Genomic DNA, 19,269 nt, shown 5'->3' on the forward strand with positions numbered 1-19,269 from the left:
CTTTAAAATAAAAATCAGTATTCTAAGGAGATCAGCTAGGAATTACTTAATGTATTTTTGCTCATATTAAAAAACAAACAAAACAAACACCACCACCCCCCCCCCCAACCAAACAAAGAAACCACCAAAACAAACCAATCAAACAAAAACCCCTACTACACTCCAGAACTCCATAACCATTCTTCTGAAGCAATTCCTAATAGAATTTTTGGAAATCCTTACAGTCACATACTAAGAAACTTAGGAGAACCCAGAGAAAGTACCAATGATACCTTTTCTCCTTTCTGTTTTGGAACTACACGTTCTGACTCCTTATCACACTTGTTGCCCAGCAGTATAACGTCCACTTCATCACCTGCTTTCTAAAAAAGAAGCAGCATTAATAAAGTATCAAGTAGGAAAAAGAGCAAGCAACAAAAGCCCTTCACCTTCAGCTCACACTAACCTTCAAAACTTTATTTCCTTGAAAGTAAAGGCTGAATTCTGTCCTGACCTTTTCATCTGTGGAGGTATTTTCCATCAGTTGCTGGGATTGGAAAACAGCAAGATTGCAAAGAGCAGGGAAAAAATATGCTTACGAGTGCAGGGCATGATTTGCAACCCCTTTCATAAGATATAAAGTATATGGTGCATGGGCACCATCTTCTGATGAATGCTCCATCTTCAGGCTTTAAAGTGACTGGAAATGCCCCAAATTCACAGGCACTGCCCTCCCTAAAGTAATGGGTTGGTGGATTAGCATATTAGTCTGGTCTACATCCAGCACTCACAAGCAAAAAGGAAGGAATTTGCTGCACCTGAAAGAGCACCTCTTTGTGCTTCACTTCTGCACACAGACAGTAAAATTAGATTCAAAGCATTCAAACTCAACATAAAAGTTCGATTATTCCAAGACACTTGGAAGAAGGCAATAGATTTTAATAAAATAAAATTTTAAAAGCTCATTGATTTCAAAAGGAAGAAGAATCTAGCTTTTTGACCTTGTCTCCATCCTTCGTTCCACTAATCCAGTTATGTACATGATGACTGTGAAATTCACTGGGTTCTTTATATCAGTGTTATTTTAAGATAAACCATTGTAACTATACATGTCTGGAATAATGACTAGGAAATGGAACAGTTCTGCAACAGCATGTGGAATTTGAAAACTGACATTTGTTGTGAAAATAATATTTAATACGACTGTTGATGCTTAAATAGAGGAACCTGAGGGTGTCAATCTAGAGACAATTAAAGCTAACATGATCTGATCCCATGGCTTATATTCTGAAATGTTCACATATACATGTTCACACAGCTTCTCCGACGACTCAAAAAACACCTGGTCTCAGGCTTCAGCTCTCCCCGCAGGGACACTGATGAAATCTCTGATCTCTGTCAAAGTCTTAATATTATAACTTTGCCATAGACAAAATCAAGCACAATCCTCTTCCCCAGAGCTCACACACATGCACATGGACACACATCCCTCCCTTCAGAGAAAAGCAAAGAAAAACCTCTATTCATTAAAGGTGAGAGAATTACTATTTTCAGTTTATTTGCACTTTTACAACTAAGTTGCCTCATTTGAAGAGTACAGCAGTAGGCACAATTTATTATTAAGGAACACTATTTCATTTTTTTTAATCCACTCATTTTAGAGTCAGCTAATCTCATTTCATACCCACAGCTGATGTTCAAGATAATGTAGTATTAAAATGAAGTAAGCTCAACATAAGAGTACAAATGAATCAATTTAACCTGGATTAATAGACCAAAATGTTGGCTGTTTCAGAATGTGTTGCAGCTTTACTCATTAAGGTCAATGGCTCTCCTACATAAACTCACATACATCAGCCCTTAAAATAGGGTAAATAGACTATTTAATCTCATGACATAATCAGCTTTTTATTTGGAAGAAGACTGTATGCAGCTGAAGGTTTTACAAGTGACATTTGATTTTGCTCTGAAGTAAAAGGTCAAAGGCAAATACTTGCACACCGTATGTACAAAACCATGACATTTATTCTGTAACTTCATTTCTGTACAAACAGCACCCATTTTTGCAATAGGAAAGTTCTTTCTAAACAGCTTCAAATAATAACAAAATTTAAAGAAGGCCAGAGGTACCAGATCTTTCAGCATTTATCAGTATTATCAATCACTAAGTATTTACTTTGGCAAGTAGCTATTATTTCTACATCCATATAATGTAATACTGTATTTGCAATTTGACTGGACATTCCACCAAAGCACTGAAAGTGCTCCCTTTCAGAAGATGATATCTTGTAGCTTCTTACTTTTAGAAAACTAAAGACTATACATCAAAATGACGTCTGTTTTAAATTCTGAAAACTTATTACGAAGTCTTAAAAAATTAAGTCAATATGACTAGGCAGAAGTTTGACCATGTGCTCACTTGGCATAAAAATTGCAGAGGTACACTGATTTGAATTGGCCAAAAATACAGCTCTTCAGTGCTTCCAAAAGCTCACTCTGTATTTCCATCCTCTTTTATTTATAGCTAAGGAATAAGCTTTCCAAATGCAAAATCTATAGCTAAAAAGCGGATGGTTATTTTACAGTTGTTAAGATGCTGCTATGCAAGTCAGCACTGACTGAGCTAATAGAGTCAGGAAACATTTTTTTTCCTATGTCATGGAAAAATACTATTAAAAATTTCATCAATTTCATCAAGGTAAAAAAAAACCAATTTTTTTTGCAAAGTAAGAAAAAATAAAAATAAGTGTTTTGCTTTGGTATCTCAAAAATATGGTCAGATTTTTGGTTCACTCTCCTCAGTTTTTCTTCTGGTTTTAACATTTCAAAGTTCACATTTTACTAAAACATAAAATAAAAGATAATCTGAACTTGGAGAAAACCTAGCCTATTATTTATTTTTTTAAGAAACATCCCAAAAGGAAATAACAACACTGTATTTCTCTCAAAAACTTGGAGTCAAGGGATTTATTGAGACTGACCAAGTTTTTTGAAGTGTTTGGCAGAGCTTGGAATCACCAGGTTTCTGCAAAAAGGTTTTTTACCTTCACTGGACTCCCTGGCAGCTGGATCAGCAGTGGCAGGAACCTGGCTGCCGAGACCAGAGGCCAGAGGAGGGGGCAGCCCCAGAGTCCCAAACGCAGCGGTGCCACCAACCGGAGCAGAACACTGGGGTGTCCCATCCCAGCAGCACGGAGCGCTGCAGCAGCCCGCTCACAGGAGCCGTCCAGCCCTGCCCTTCACTACTTACCCTGCTGCTCAGCTTTCGCCCAGCCTGTGCACCCAGCCAGGGAAATAAATACCCTCCTCACTGCTTCACTATGTGGCTATCAACACAGAAATTAAAAATGCCAAAATGGAAAGTATTTTGCTCATCTCTTTTGTATGTTAGGTCTGTTTTTCTGCAGTTGTTCTCATTTTGCCAGGAAACTATTTCACAGAAGTGCTGTGAGTTCATGCAAGTATCAAAAGTAGCACGGACACCTTCATTAAAAGAGAACAATGTCACATTTGCACCTAGAGGTTACTGGAAAAAACTATCCTTTCACTTTTTAAATGGTGAGCACAGACCCTACCATGCACAGCTGGCCTCAGCCTCCCCTGCAGCAAACCAACTGTGATGACCAGCTCATCCAGACTTCTTGTCGCATAAAGCCATCTATTCAGTGGGAGATCTTACAGAATCACCGTCTTGCCCCTCCACCACATTTCCAGGGTGCAGCTGTGCAGGCCTGCATGATTTTGATGCTCATTGATTAAGGTTTGAAGAGGGAACAGAAGTTTGTTTGGAGGTCCAAACAGTGAAATTGAGAACCCATACCTGACAAATACACTATGGTAACACTTAATGAGTTTTTGAGGAAGAAATGTAGCATTAACATAATTTTTCGGATCTGAAGAGGATACACATGGTCATGAAGCAGGATGAAGGCAGAGCTGGGAAAGGCCATAATGCTGGGAAGTTTCTTCTTCCTACTCACTAGGCAATGACATTAGAAACTTACCCTTTGTATAACATTAATGAAGAGTAATTTGTTAGGAATACATTGTCCTCACAGACTCTGACAGCATCACATGGGTATTGTTCATATTATGATTCCCATACATGTCTCTTTCTAGATATATTTTAAGTGCCACCTTATGACCTCAGTTACAAGTGCCTAGTTTCCAGGACTTCAGTGGAAATAAATGAACGATAGAATTTGTTTGCCTATTAGCAAACTTAGACATGACTAGATATAAAGCAAGTTATCCTGAAATCAATCTGGAATTAGAGATAAACCCATTTAGTAAACTGACAAGAACAAGAATTTTCAGTTCTAATCAGAGCCATAACAACAAACCCATCTATGAACTGGAACAATTAGATCCAGCTTTCCCATCTGAGGAAGAAAAGGTCAGAAGAGTGTGAAGTCAAACTAACTTACATTTGTAAAGCCGTTTATTTAAGTATGATGCAGAACCACCAAAAGACAGTCCAGTATCCCAGTTCTCAGGTGCATCAGATGAACAGAATCGGGAAAAGGCACACTGTAAAAACAGCAGTAACCCAACACATCCACTTACATTTCATACCCTGGCTGCGGGATCACTTCTCCAGGTAGTACAAAGAGAAAGTTAATGTACTCCAAGAACACTAAATTATGTCACCAAGACATGAGAAAATGAAATTATCTTCTCCATCCAGATAATTCTGTGCTAGCAGAGAATTGCCAGCACAGAGATAATTGTTAGGAACTGCCAATGGTTCATGGCCACACCAGGCAACTAGCACAATGAAAACCAGTCTGATGTATTTAAAAGAAAACTAGTACCTACCATCTATGTCAAAAGTTTTTGGAGACCCAGATGCCATGCGTGAATTGAGTGATTTAGGTTGGCAAGGGCTTTTGCAAGTCATCTGGTCTAACTGCCCGCTCAAAGATGTGCCAACTTCCAAGTCAGGTCCTGTTGCTCAAGGCCCTGTTGAATCAAGTTTCAAGTATCTCCAGATCGCCTCTGGGCACCTGTTTGAGCATCTGACTTCTCTATTATAAGGAATTTTTTACCAATATGTTAGTTGGAATCTTGTTCAAAATACTCTGGAAAGAACAGTTTCTGCAAATGGATTTGGTACACAGTTACTTGTATTTAATTTTTAAAGGCCAAACAGAGTCAGCGTTTCAGAACAGCTGCACACAATAGCTAAAAGCTATGTCAGCAGACAGGAGCAACACCTTAATATATTGGACATGGCCACAGCTCTGCAAATAAAGAATGGTTTCAGGTTCTAAAGTAATTTTCCTGCAATTATCATGCTCATAATGAGCGCATTACAAATCCAATATACCTGTACTGGATTTGCCAATAATATCCTAAGATATTAATCTGCAAGTATATTTTTCTAGTAAGCTTTTTAAGTACAGTCATGTTACTCAGTATCCTCTAGTTCTGAATACAAATTTTACAACAATACAGATATGGCAGCATATTTGTGTCTTGAACTTGCTTGAACAATAATTCATTTGTAATAGGAAAGCTGCTGTATTACACACTTAGAGTAATTGAAATACAATGAGAACATTACTGGTAATCTGATTGTAATAGCACTGACTGGCCAGGTTTTATAAAATCAATGGGGTTTTTAGGAATGCTAAATTGCTTAGATTGTTATTTTAATTGTTGTAAAAATAGCGTAGCACACTGAATAGATTTTTTTAAAAACTTCCTGTTTAAAATCTCTATGTACAGAGAATTAAAAATAAGAGCATAATAACTGAGTTGTCTTAAAAAATTCTGCTTGGTTCAGGTACAAACTCTACATTACCTATTAGTCTGGTGTTTAATGAAACCTGTATCTGTTTCTCTTTTTAAATTTTATTTAATTTTTCTACACTTGCATATTTTAAAGGGTGCTGTGGCAACAGCCACTTTGATAGTGGGCATTGGTGGGCAGTTAAATACTGGTTTGCATTCACAGACCAAAGCAAATGCAGGCAATGTCACCAACCTCCAGTAAGTAATTAATTTTAATGAAATGTCCTGTGTTTTAACAGCTATTGCTTAAAAACAGTTCTTTTGCAATAAATGGCCCCATATATTTTCACCAAGACACTTCAGAAATTGATATCCCACTAGGATCAAATTAAATTTTTTATTATTATCTAGCTCTGTTACAACACTCACTAATTGCTAGTTTTGAGATTAGTACAATCAATCATGCAATTCTCATTCCCAGAAATTGTTTTAAATTGAGTATTTTTCCATTTTTTACACTTCAAACAAACAAAATTCCTTCAGGGGTTAAAATTAAACAGCCTAAATATTAATAGCTTGAGTACGTTTACACAAAAGCTTTGAAGTGTCACGAAGAGAAAACAGGCTTGTGTAGGTGTGATTTCCTGATTGATTTGAGCAGATCTAAGCCTGCATGGTGGCTATAAGAGCTGGTCCCATCCCTCCCTCCCACCTAGCCGTATGGTCCTGATACGTTCATTGTGTTTATGGTTCTGCATTGTAGCCCACTGAATCAACCATCCTGTTGATCTAATTAAAGATCACAGGACAAAATGACCCCTTTGGAAGCAGTGTGGAGACAGATCCATATTTTATATATAAATATAATAATAAACCCAGATAGATAGATATCTGCATATATATATATACAAATGGATATATATGGATAATTTACATTTTCAGCTTCAGATAACAGTAAACCTACTGTCATACTGTATGCTGAGTTAAATCTTAGCTAACCATGAAGCTGTACGACCAGTGGCATATCTAGCTGTGACTACCCCGGCGAGGCCACATCTGCGTCCAGTTCTGGGCTCCCTAGTTTAAGAAAGACAAGGAATTACTGGAGGGAGTCCAGCAGCAGGTTACAAAGATGATTAGGGGCCTAGAGAACCTTTCTCATGAAGAGAGACTGAGAGAGCTGGGTCTGTTCAGCCTGGAGAAGGATGAGAGGGGATCTCATCAATGTTTATAAATATCTCAAGGGTGGGTATCAAGAGGATGGGACCAGACTGCTTTCAGTGGTGCCCAGAGATAGAATGAGGGGCAACAGGCAAAGACTGAAGAATAGGAGGTTCCATCTGAATACAAGGAAAAACTTCTTTACTTTGAGGGCGCCAGAGCACTGGAACAGGCTGCCCAGAGAGGCTGTGGAGTCTCCTTCTCTGAAGACATTCAAACCCCACCTGGACACATTCCTGTGTGATCTACTCTAGGTGAACCTGCCTTAGCAGGTGGGATGGACCAGATGATCTCCAGAGGTCCCTTCCAACCCCAACCATTCTGAGCTTCTGTGATTCTGTGACTTCTGTTAGTTTGCCTAACAGGAGAAGGGCACACACTTTCCTTAATGGAATAATAAAACACGTGTGTTAGTCAGAAGTGTATGCAGACAAGCCAGTAAGAATATTGTATCATCAAATTTCCTTTGTGACACATTAGTGAAGTTAGGCTCTGCTGTCATTAAACTTTTAAAATGGCTCTAAGATCAAGGATAATGACATACTAGGTCACCATAGTAATATTCTTAATACTGAAGTAATGTAAATGTAATGATTTACCATGAGTATAAGGTATCTTATATATATATTATTGGATATATGACCATGTGTAGTTCATTAATTCATCCATACACAGTAGCTGTGAAGAGAGAAAAGGATGCATTTGATGGTTTTATTTCGAGTCCGCCTTCCCAAGATGAATTCTTCCATCCATCATATAATATTCCTACCAATTCACAGAGTATTACAAAAACTGCCTGTATGTTTACTTGATTTTAATCAACAAAGAGCACCAAATTGCTTGGATTCTTACACAAGCATACTAACTTATTCAAGTGTGCTAACTACACACCATGCTGCTGCTTAGGGAAATCTCACTGCTCTCTACAGCTTCCTGAGAATGCAAGTGGGGAGGGAGGTGCTGTGTGTGGTCCTCTCCCTGGTACCCAGCGATACAACATGTGGGAATGGCTCAAAGCTGCACTACGGGAGGTTCAGACTGGATATTAGGAAGCATTTCTTTACCAAGAGGGTGGTCAAACATTGGAACAGGCTTCCTAGAGAGGTGGTCAGTGCCCCAAGCCTGTCAGTGTTTAGGAGGCATTTGAACAAAGCCCTTAACAACGTGCTTTAACTTTTGGTCAGCCCTGGAGTGGTGAGGCAGCTGGACTAGGTCATCGCTGTAGGTCCCTTCTAGCTGAACCGTTCTGTTCTAAAACTGACTTGTCTTTACCTAACAGAGAACACATCAAGACAGACCAAGCAATAAAGACTTGGGGTACAGGGTTACAGGCAGCTGAATGACCTGATGTCTAAGGACTCGTCCACTGCTGCCTCCCTGGTTCCTCCCTCATATTGTTCTTACATGTTCTTCTCCTTCCTACTCTTACCTGCTTACCTTGTTCCAACCCCAATAACCGTCAGACCTTTCTATGACCCTCTTAAACTCATTGACGGAGCAGAAAACCATCCAACTGGTTTTGCTGTATTAGTCTTCTACCACATCAGAAAGCCAGAGTGAACCTCAGAGGGCTCTGACAAGCTCCAGAAGCAGCACATTGGGAGTCAACGTTCAGGAGCAGGAAGGGAGGTGGGAATACTTGTTGCACGACAGCACGTGTTTCTGGCTGCAGTACCACGAGCAGTTGAGCGAACCAAACAACTCACTGCCACCACAAAGGGATTCTCCCTTTCCTCTCCCAGTTCCTCCCTCTTGAAACCACCCTCTCAAAGGGAATATCCAGCAAGGACAAAGAGGATGTTTAATTGGATTTGTTTCTTTTGATTCTTGGGATGAGGTAACAACACTAAAGTAATGCAATTACAAAAGGGAAATCACTGGTTGTGATATGCAACTTTGATGTGGAAGCCAACTAAAATCACAGAGACTGGCTCGTGCACAGCCACACCAGTGACAACAGTACCACAACTCTGCATGCACAAAACCGGACTGGAAGCTACATTTTAAATGTACTTCAGAAAACACTTCTGCATCATCATGGGCTTGTCCCAGATAATCTACACTGTATTCCAGTTTCAGGTAACAGTAATCCTGCTATCATACTGTGTGCTGTGTTAAATGTAAGGAATTCTGTTTAAAAACATAAAGCTCAAGGAACAAGAATTAATCACATGCAATCATTTAAAATATTAAGTGCAGTAACTCATCAACTACTTTCATTAAGAGATCAATCACTGTTAGATATATTTACCTCATGTATGTCTCTCATCCAGCTTGTTATACTTTGAAAACTGTCCAGATTTGTGATGTCATATACAAGAACAAAGCCTTGTGCGCCACGAAAATAGCTAGTACTGAGTGTATGGAATCGTTCCTGGCCAGCAGTATCCCTGAAAGAAATTTTAAGAAATCACACACACGCAAACAAAAAAAATGATGATCAAACTGCAGAACCCCCGAGAAAAAACACTTTAAGGAGCATTGTCAAAATTTTCAATGGTGTACCCTAGCATGAAAGGAACAAGGCAAAATAAGGATGAAAAAATCAGGGTGCCAGATACAACAGTGAAAGAAATACACTGGAAATTTATTCTGAACAATACAGCCATACTAGGGAAGCTAAACCAGTGGCTGAAGTCTGAGTGTAACTTGAAGTCCACTGTTGCTTCTTTATATACATTATCATTAAGATCAGTACACCTCTGGTGATTAATAAAATCTGAAGTACAAGCACTGCAGAAATCAGATGACATCCCATATTCTGACAAGCCCTTTGTAAACTGTGACTCAGATAGTAAACTGGTGTAGACAGAAGTCAGGCTTTGGGAAAAAGCCTAAAATACAGGGATGCAGAGATTCCTACACATAATTATGCCTTAAGATAGCTGTCAACAATCCTCTGAGACTTCTGTGTTAAAACCTGAGATGGAATAACCGCAGAATTAATATTGGTAAGACAACTCATGTACAGAGTTACTCCTTGAGAAGTTAAATATTGGTAAATTTGGACTACCTTCATGCTGGATATCAGGAGAGATGTCTGTCAGTAACCCTATACAGCTTTTAGAAAAACTAAAAAAATAAAGCATATGTTCCCAAAGATTCATCTTACTAGCTTTCTCTCGGTGAGCCTTTTGACCATGCATTGATGGGTAATGAAATGTAAAATTTTCTTGCTTTGTCACTTCCTTCAATGTTTCTACACAATTAAATATACTTGATACAGATCATAGATCTGCAATGTTTGTATGCTGCAAATTTTATTGTTAAAGCAACCTAGCCACAACCCTCTTTTTGACTTACATTAGTTGCTGCAAAAAATATGCTCCCCTAGTCCAAATTCAAATTTTAAAATTACCTATTAGGAAAAATTGCACTTTAGGAAGACATACAATTAAAAGCAGATGAGATTTTTCATGCTGTAATGTAATTTAGTTGACTCTCACTTGTGATATAAATTAAAACTTACCATATTTGAAGTTTCACTCTTGTACCATTAAACGTTACTGGCTTTACTTTAAAATCAATGCCTAGAAGCAAGAAGAAAATCTGTAACATTTCTTGTGTTAACATGGATTCCTTTTGAAGATTGTTTCTGAGCTCTAGTTATCATGCAACTTCAAACAGAAAGTGAAAAGGAACTGTATCAAATAAAGAGTAACTAGCCAATCATACACATTCAAGATGGAAGTTGTAAAAGGAAATTATTCAGTGGTAAAAACAACTATGTGCCAGTACATCACACAACTACAATACAAAGCAATGCCAATACAAAACAATGGAGGGGCAGGTCAAAGCAAAGGTGCAGATACTCTGAAACTACATATAGATATTTCCATTAATTGGCAAGTGACATGACAGCAGTTTCATGTCCTATGCACAGTAATACTTGGCAAATAAACTGGTGACTTCAGTCTGGTGACGTTCCAGCGTCGCAGTTACAAGTGGGCAGGTAGAAATGCTCACAAAGCTGTTGCACACGCAACACCATTTTTATGTCCTTACTTCCAAATCCCTAAAAAAAAGTAATCTAGAATTACATGAACAAGAATTAGCTGTACTAGTTAAATGCAAAGATAAACATACACTGGATTTGATACAAAATGAAGAGGATTGTCTCTACAGCCTTAACCACTGTGTATCTCAGATCCAGAGTGCTAATGCTAAAATCAAGCACTAGCACATGAAATCACTGCAGAATGTTGTCTCTACATACACTACATGTCTTTCCTCAAAGACACTTTCCTTATAAATTATAGTGTTTTCCTTTATTATATTATCAAATGAGTACTCCAAATGTGACAGATGATGCCTGGATTTATGGGTTGTTGAAGCTCAAATCTTTAACATCAGAGTTTGCCAGCTATCAGCTGTTATATTAGTGTAAGACATTTCCTCACAGTTAACCATTTTTTTCCCAATTACTTTATTGCTGAAATTTGAAATACCGCCTGATTTATCTGCTCATTTTTTATCCCCATTGAAAAACAATAAGGCTATTTTTGTCAATTATATTAAGTGAAGGTGACATTACAACAGCTGGCCATACTGCATGGTCAAAATTCCGTAAGGTCAAAATACGTCTAAACAACATGACTTTCAGAGTGGCTTTTCACCAGTAGTAATGTCATTTGAAAGAACTAAACAGATCGAAAAAGAAAAAAATTAAGTTAATACAACTGCACTGATTTCTATAAGAACCTGTCTGCCAATTGCTTTATCAAAGGAAAGCATCCATGGCAGTAAACCAAAAATGCAGTATAGGAAATGCTCCCCGCTGTTTCACTGACGGAGGCATTGTGCACAAAACTTTGACAAGTACGCTCTCACATGCATGATTCCATTGCTATTCACGATTTTGTGTGTATGTGGTAAAAGAGTTCAGGTGGATTTTTTAAATTATTATGATAATCACGTCCTTCACTTGATGATTTTTTATTGAAGCTCCAATGGAAAGATGAAATAATATAATTGGTATCTGTAATTAATATTACGCAAAGCTTCCTTGATGGAATTAATAATGTCAGCTGGAAATGTAATTTCAGTCAAATTTGTTCATGTAAGGTGAAATTCCAACGTGATGGAAAACATTTGCTCCTGAAATTCACATAGTTTTGCTTAATTATCTGTATCACTTCCTACAATTGATGTTAGAGCAGCTGAGAAGGACAAAGTACGCAGTAGGAGGCTGGAATGTCACTTACAAATGGTGCATTGGGAATACAGCAAAAACATATAATCCAGCCAGGGATTCCAAAACCTATAGGAAACATTTCTTATTTGACATACATTTAAATAATAAAATGTTGTAAGCTTTTTTTTTTTTTCCTTAATTTATAAAAGGGGAAGCAGAGTGCTGAATCAGACTAAAACTTAATCTAAATTAAAATAAGGCTTATTGACTTCTTAAGTCAACTTCAAAATGTATTGACCTAAAAGGTCAATGAATGTTAGTGAAAAACAGAAGTCAATATTTTCTGCATGCATGAATTGTTCATGTATTTATATGAAATTTCCAGCAAACTTAGCAAATTGGAAAGACAGAGAAGAAAAATGAGAAATACAATGCCAAAGACAGCTCACAGATTTCAGATGCTTTTAGGTCCATGTATTATATAACAGGATCAACATAACAAAGAGAGCATTGATTACCACTCTTGAGATAAATGTTATTTGAATGCAACAGCTTGTACCTGCTTCTTTTTAGCTGTCAAATAAAGCTAAGAATGGGTATGTTGGCTACAAGTTCAAATTCTAGTTGTTATTTTCAAACTCTATAGTCATGAGATCAATAAATATTCCCATATTAGGACTGAAGTCCCTTAAACACAATTACGTCTAAAAAGCACCAAAATCTGCCCCATGGAAAAGGATCTGGGGGGACTGATTGACAGCCGGCTGAATATGAGCCAGCAGTACGTCCAGGTGGCCAAGGCCAACAGCACCCTAGCTTGTATCAGGAATAGTGTGGCCAGCAGGACAAGAGAAGTGATTGTGCCACTGCACCCCGCATTGGGGAGGCTCCACCTTGAATACTGTGTTCAGTTTTGGGCCCCTCATCATAAGAAGTACATTGAGGTACTAGAGAGAGTGCAGAGGAGGCGACGGAGCTGGTGAAGGGTCTGGAGCACAAGTCTGATGAGGAATGGTTGTGGCCAGCAGAACTAGGGAGGTGACTGTTCTGCTGTACTCAGTGCTGCTGAGGCCCCACCTCGAATCCTGTGTTTGGTTTTGGGTCCCTCGCAACAGGAAAGACACTGAGGTGCTGGAGAGAGTGCAGAGAAGGCCAACAAGCTGGTGAGGGGTCTGGAGCACACGTCTGATGAGGAGCAGCTGAGGGAACTGGGGCTGTTCAGCCTGGAGAAAAAGAGGCTGAGGGGAGACCTTATCACTGTCTACAACTACCTGAAAGCAGGTTGTAGCATGGAGGGGGCTGGCCTCTTCTGCCAAGTAACAAGTGATAGGATGAGAGGAAATGGCCTCGAGTTGCACCAGGGGAGGTTTAGATTGGATATTAGGAAAAAATTCTTCATGGAAAGGGTTGTCAGGCATTGGAACAGGCTGCCCAGGGAAGTGGTGGAGTCACCATCCCTGGAGGTGTTTAAAAGGTGTTTAGACAAGGTTCTTAGGGACATGGTTTAGTGCTAGAGTTAGGTTAGGTTATGGCTGGACTCGATGATTCTGAGGGTCTCTTCCAACTGAAATGATTCTATAAAATCATCATCCACAGGGGAATTCAGATGTGAATTGCCCATCTCCTCCTTCAATATCTATAAAATAGTCTTCGTCCATCTGCAAAAGTCCTCTTCAAGGAGGTCTAGAAAATCAAAAGACACTTTTCACCCCAATATAGCTGGCAAGTTCCTGATACAAAATGCTAAAAAAAAAAAAAAAGGAAAAAAAAAGTCTACCTAGTGAAGATGCGAGTGCGAGCAGCTTAGCAGGATGCAATATTGACAGCACAGACAAAGGGTGGTACATGTCCAGGTGCAGGTTCTACACCCACTTACTGTCCTACAGCCTCTTCAACTCTGGAGACACAGAAGCAGTTGGTACACACAAAACAAACATAAACAACCCCAAACCCAAACAATAAAGACCCAGATTGCTACTACTGTTCTTAACACAGGACATGTTTACCTTCAATATAGTTCATTTTTGTCAATTAACTCTATTTTCTTCTAAAGTGAATATCAGGGAATCTACACAGACTTCTGAACTGGTTCTCTTATTCACCGTACATTAGAAACAAAAGTGTAAATCACTTGAATTTGCAACTTCACTCTTAATAAGTCTTCTTTTTAAATATAGGCATTAAAAGTAAATGTTTTCTTTTGAGGAAAAGTCAAAATAAAATTATCTTTCTTTAAATCCTGAAGTGGGAGTTGCACCACTTTCAACTGTGACTGATCTGGGTGGATTCACACCTCTACAGAAATGTTTCTCACAGAAAACACGTGTGCTGCAGGACCACAGCCACCGTTAATACAGCAAAATAACAACCTCACATTGTGCGAGATGACAGTCCTGTTCACTTGTATACAAGGGTTTTTTTGTTCATCAGCTTTCTCTATGGCTTTATATGCAATGCCATTGTTTAAACAAAAACATTTCTTCTTTATAGTCTATCCATAATACAGTGCATCTGCCTTATGATGCATATAAGTTTAATTAGAAAGCTGTAACTGCTTATAATTCACTCAAACTGTGTAATTGAAGAGGAGGAAGAGTACCCAGCCTTGAGTGTCCAAATGCTGCATAAAAAGCTGTCAATGAAAATTTACTGTGGATGTTTGTTTGTTTGTTTTTTCATAAAATACAAAATTTTAGAGATGTTGACTACTACTGGAGCTTACTACAAAATGTTTGGGGTTTTCTGTTTGTTTGTTTTTCCCCTGCAATAACACTAGGATTCTTCCTAGTAACACATCCCTGTGATTCATGATGACACAGAAATGAGACTTTCAACAACTTTTTAACTTCTGTGCCTACAACCTTTTGCCACTAGGGAAGGAGGTGGCACATGATTTTTTCAGGGAACGTGGATGGCTGAGAGACTATACAGCCTGCATAATCTTACCTCTACTCAGTTCACTATTTCAGCTGGACAGGTAGGGTGAAAAATCAACAACAGCTTAGCATTCAATAGGCTGCATGACAGAAATCATCTGAGCTTATATGAAACAGGCATCTGGATGAAACCAGTTATTTGTTTTGATGGTGTCACCAAAGAGGGAGAAGACATCACAAACAGAAAAATCATTGCATCTTTTTCCTTTGTACCCTTATAGGCCACAACCTATAGGCCATGCTCTCAGTTGTAGCTATCTTGTCTTCATGAAAAAAAATCTTCTGCTTCCAACACGACTCTTTCGGAAGCCATCACTCACAATCTCATTCGTTCTAGAAGTCTAAGCTCTAAAACGCCTCCTAAAATGGATTTAAATGGAACATGGTATTTCAGAAAGAGCTTTAAAAATCACATCCAGATAACAAATACAATATTTGGATGATTCATTTACATTTCAGATAAACACTTGTTTTAAAAGTTTTCAAATGTCTCAAAAATAGGTTTCAGGAACAGTAAGAAATCTAATAACGTTAATCTCAGTCCACAGCAGTCACAAAACTATTTTACCTTAACTACAACTCATCACTTGGACAATATATTCTTAACATCATCACCATACAAGAGTTCTTAACTCTGCAGTGGAATGAATTAAAAGAAATTCTGTTTCAAAATAATAACCTCACGGGCAGGATCCTACGTTCCTATAGAAAACCCATCAACAAAGCTGATGTTTAGTTTCACAGTCATTCTTTGGGACTCCTTGCTAAGCCTGGTAACAAGTTGCCTGTTAAAAGGATCAATGTCACGACTTTACTGCTAGCTGCCTTCCTCCCTTTTTGTTCGTGTTGGTTTCAAATGTTGCTTTGCAAGAGTGGGCAAGAAAATAAAAAGTGGTTCAAGTTCAGCTGTTCTCATGTGGGCAGGTCAATTCACCTCCCGTACATTAAATATTCCCTGGACCAATGGCTGCCACAGCCACTACCTGTTATTTATTCAGTTAAGCCAACTCCTTCCACACTGAAAAACATATACAAGAACCATGCATATTCCAAATGCAGGAATATACAATTTCTTGTGCAAACTTAAACTTCCTCTTCAAGAGCACAGAAAATGAAAAGAAAAAAAAATTCTTACACACATGCAAATTTTCAAAACAAAAAAGTTCTTAATCAGAAATGGGGAAAATCTCCACAGCAAATCAAACTACTGCACCCACAAGACACATTTTTATGCTGATGACCCCGTTTTCAGCGTGTGGACAGTCAACTTGCCTTTCCTTGTGGCAGCGTGGGGTTGGTGTCCCACGGCGCTGGGGAGCTCCCCATCACCCCCATCTGCGGAGGTGCCGGGGGAGGCAGCGTGGTGCTGCAGCACAAACCTGCCGTGCTCTGGCAGGGAAAATTACTTTCACCACAGCAGTGGTTCTGCCTTAATAATAAGACATGTGGCTACCTACAGTAGAAAACACCTTGACTTTATACAATCAAAATTATTAACACAAAGTTAAACCCCTTTCTAGCACGAAAGACGAAGGCACTGGGAATTTTACTGATGCTGCACAACTCTTCGAGGTAGATACCGTTTCCTCTGTGGCCACACTAGTGTACAGCAATCAGGTGTCTGTCTGGAGTCGTGGGAAATAAGAAAGAGTAGGAAACAAGTTGTCTTCATAAGTTTTTTAAGAAAAAAAGTAGGTTCTGAATGCCCCAGACAAACGGCAAGGACACTGCACAACCGCCAGCACAGCGAGTTTTTGGAGGCAGGGACACACGTTCCCTGACACCCTGCAAAACCTCTGCAACGGTTTAAGTTGCCAGACGTGGCCGCAGACACGCAATAGGTCAGGAGAGGGAGATTTGAGATCTCCGAGGCAGGCAGATCCGAGCTGCCACGCCGGGAAGGTCGTGTTCGAAACACGAACCCGCGGCCTGCGCCCGCCAGGCGCTCCCGGGGAGGGGAAAGGATGAGGAGAGGGAGGGAAGCGGCCTCCCGGACGCCGCCGGCCCGCTGGACACCCGCCAGTCCCTCGGGGCGTGGGGCGGGCGCGGACTTGCCCACGCAGCCGCCCGCCGGCGGGGCTCAGCTTGGCGGAGGGCTGCGAGAGCCGGCGGCTCGCCGCGGCCGTGGGGCGGACTGAAGGGCACCGGGGGCTGCGGGGCGCTGAGGGGCGCTGACGGGCGGCAGGCCGGGGGCTGCGGGAGAGCGCCGGCAGGGCCGGCTGCCTGACCCCTCCCCCGGCCCGCGGTCACTCACCGATCGTGGCCAGGTAGGAGGTGGGAGCCCCGGCGGGCGGCGAGCCGGGCTCCGTGTACCTCCGCACGATGGAAGTCTTCCCCACGCAGGACTCCCCGGCCATCACGATTTTCACCAGCAGCGGCGGCTTCTCTACATCGCCCTGCCACAGCCCCGCCATGGCGGGCGCCGAGTGCCGGCCGGGCCGGGCCGGGCCGAGCCGAGCCAGGCCGGGGCGGGGCGGGGGCCGCAGCGCCGCGGGCCGTCCCGCTGCGAGGGAGCGGGCAAGAGGACATCGCCCCGCCCGCGGTGTTGGCGGGGAGGCGGCTGGGCCGGGGCCGCTGTCCCCCGCCCGCACAGGTGGGTCGGGCCGCAGGAGGGCCGGACGCTGCCTTGGGTGAGGCCGTGTGCGGGACCGCCACCCGGCTCTTTAAACCGGTGTTGAAGAGTAAAGAGTCTATCTGGCTTTTTTTTTTTTTTTTTTTTCCCTACTCTGACTGTTGCGGTCGTCACAGCAGCCAAAAAAATCTGTGCACATACCAGGAAATATAAAACCGGGGTCAAGCTCTAAATTATTTAATTCTAAAATTGCTAAAAAGATAAAAGCTGGGACCAAAGTGGTTGATGTGAGGAGATGCCGTGCTGCCAGGCGATGCTGTGGCCCGCAGCAGCCCCAGAGCTGTCACCACCCGCTGTGCTGGCCCCCAGGTGGAACAACTGCTGGAGAGAGTCCAGCGCAGAGCCACGAACATGATTAAGGGAGTGGAGCGTCTCCGTTATGAGGAAAGGCTGAGGGAGATGGATCTCTTCAGCTTGGAGAAGACTGAGGGGTGACCTCATTAATATTTATAAATATGTAAAGCGTGAGTGTCACGAGGATGGAGCCAGACTCTTCTCGGTGACAACCAATGATAGGACAAGGGGCGATGGGTATAAATTAGAACACATGAGTTTTCATTTAAATTTGAGAAGAAACTTCTTCACGGTGAGGGTGAGAGGGCACTGGAACAGGCTGCCCAGGGAGGTTGTGGAGTCTCCTTCTCTGGAGACATTCAAAACCCTCCTGGACACCTTCCTGTGTAACCTCATCTGGGTGTTCCTGCTCCGGCAGGGGGATTGGACTAGATGATTTCAAGGTCCCTTCCAATCTCGAACATTCTGTGATTCTGTGACTGCGGTTAAGATGACAGGTGCTGCACATGGCAGCCCATCGTCACGCTGCGCTGTGCACACCTCTTACAAGGCCTGTGCAGGACCCCACGAGCTGTGCTTCAGCTACTGCTCGGAATCAGCAATTATGAAATTATGCAAATGTGTGCTTTTTTTTTTTCGTGAAGTTTTGTCAGCGGGGAGGAAAGAGGGAACTTTCGCAACCCCTGTAACACTTCCCCTGTGAAGTACAGAAATAGCCAGTCTGGTCTCTCATGACTTCCTAACATTAAAGAGAAGAGACAGAGGAAAGAGGTTTTAAGAATTTCATCTTAATTCACTTTTGGTTTATTCTCATCTGACAGTCAAAATGACTTGTTATATACATATATATATATGTATATATAAATAAAGTATATCTACAGTGTAGACCTACTGCATGTATTTGTGGATGTTTTTACCAGAATCCCTCATTGTCCAAGTGATGAGGCCCTTGACCATTTACTGATGTGCACACTGAACTCGCCCAGTGTAACGAATTTAGGAATGGGATACACTTTGAGTTAAAAATGCTAACAGATGTTTACAAATATGTATGACTATCTAGGTCTGTGATGACTCCCCACAGATCTTAACATTCTCAACTTCAACTGCTCAAGCAACTCCTCTATCAATTTATCTATCACAGAGCAGCCGATGAAACATACTCGCTTTTTGTGGAGAACAATTGGTGACTCGGTTCCACCCAGCACAATTTGGGATGTTCTCTTATCAAAGGACAAGTTCTACTTCAGGCTTAGTTCCCCACCACCCCACTCTGAACCCCACACCAACCTGCACCTCAACTTGCTGCTCTCAGGCTTGGTAGCCATAAACCTTTA

General features: G+C 41.0%; 1 protein-coding gene across 2 annotated transcripts in view; it reads right to left on the reverse strand.

Annotated features, from left to right (window-relative positions):
* The window catches only part of LOC102096676 (ras-related protein Rab-10), a 33,917-nt gene extending 16,276 nt beyond the window's left edge, over positions 1-17,641 (reverse strand). Inside the window, exons 1-5 of one of the 2 annotated variants that reach the window (XM_065053419.1) lie at positions 17,261-17,381; positions 13,848-13,967; positions 10,406-10,466; positions 9,188-9,326; positions 273-362 (exon numbers count right to left, since the gene is read on the reverse strand). In XM_065053419.1, the coding sequence (XP_064909491.1) occupies positions 273-362; positions 9,188-9,326; positions 10,406-10,466; positions 13,848-13,917 (360 nt within the window). In that variant the 5' untranslated portion in view covers positions 13,918-13,967; positions 17,261-17,381. Of the gene's footprint in view, positions 1-272; positions 363-9,187; positions 9,327-10,405; positions 10,467-13,847; positions 13,968-17,260 lie in introns of both variants that reach the window. The other variant, XM_065053418.1, reaches the window with a different exon arrangement.
* Positions 17,642-19,269: the final 1,628 nt, after the last annotated feature.

Source organism: Columba livia, chromosome 2 (assembly GCF_036013475.1).
Source record: "Columba livia isolate bColLiv1 breed racing homer chromosome 2, bColLiv1.pat.W.v2, whole genome shotgun sequence".
Taxonomy (NCBI): Eukaryota; Metazoa; Chordata; class Aves; order Columbiformes; family Columbidae; genus Columba; species Columba livia.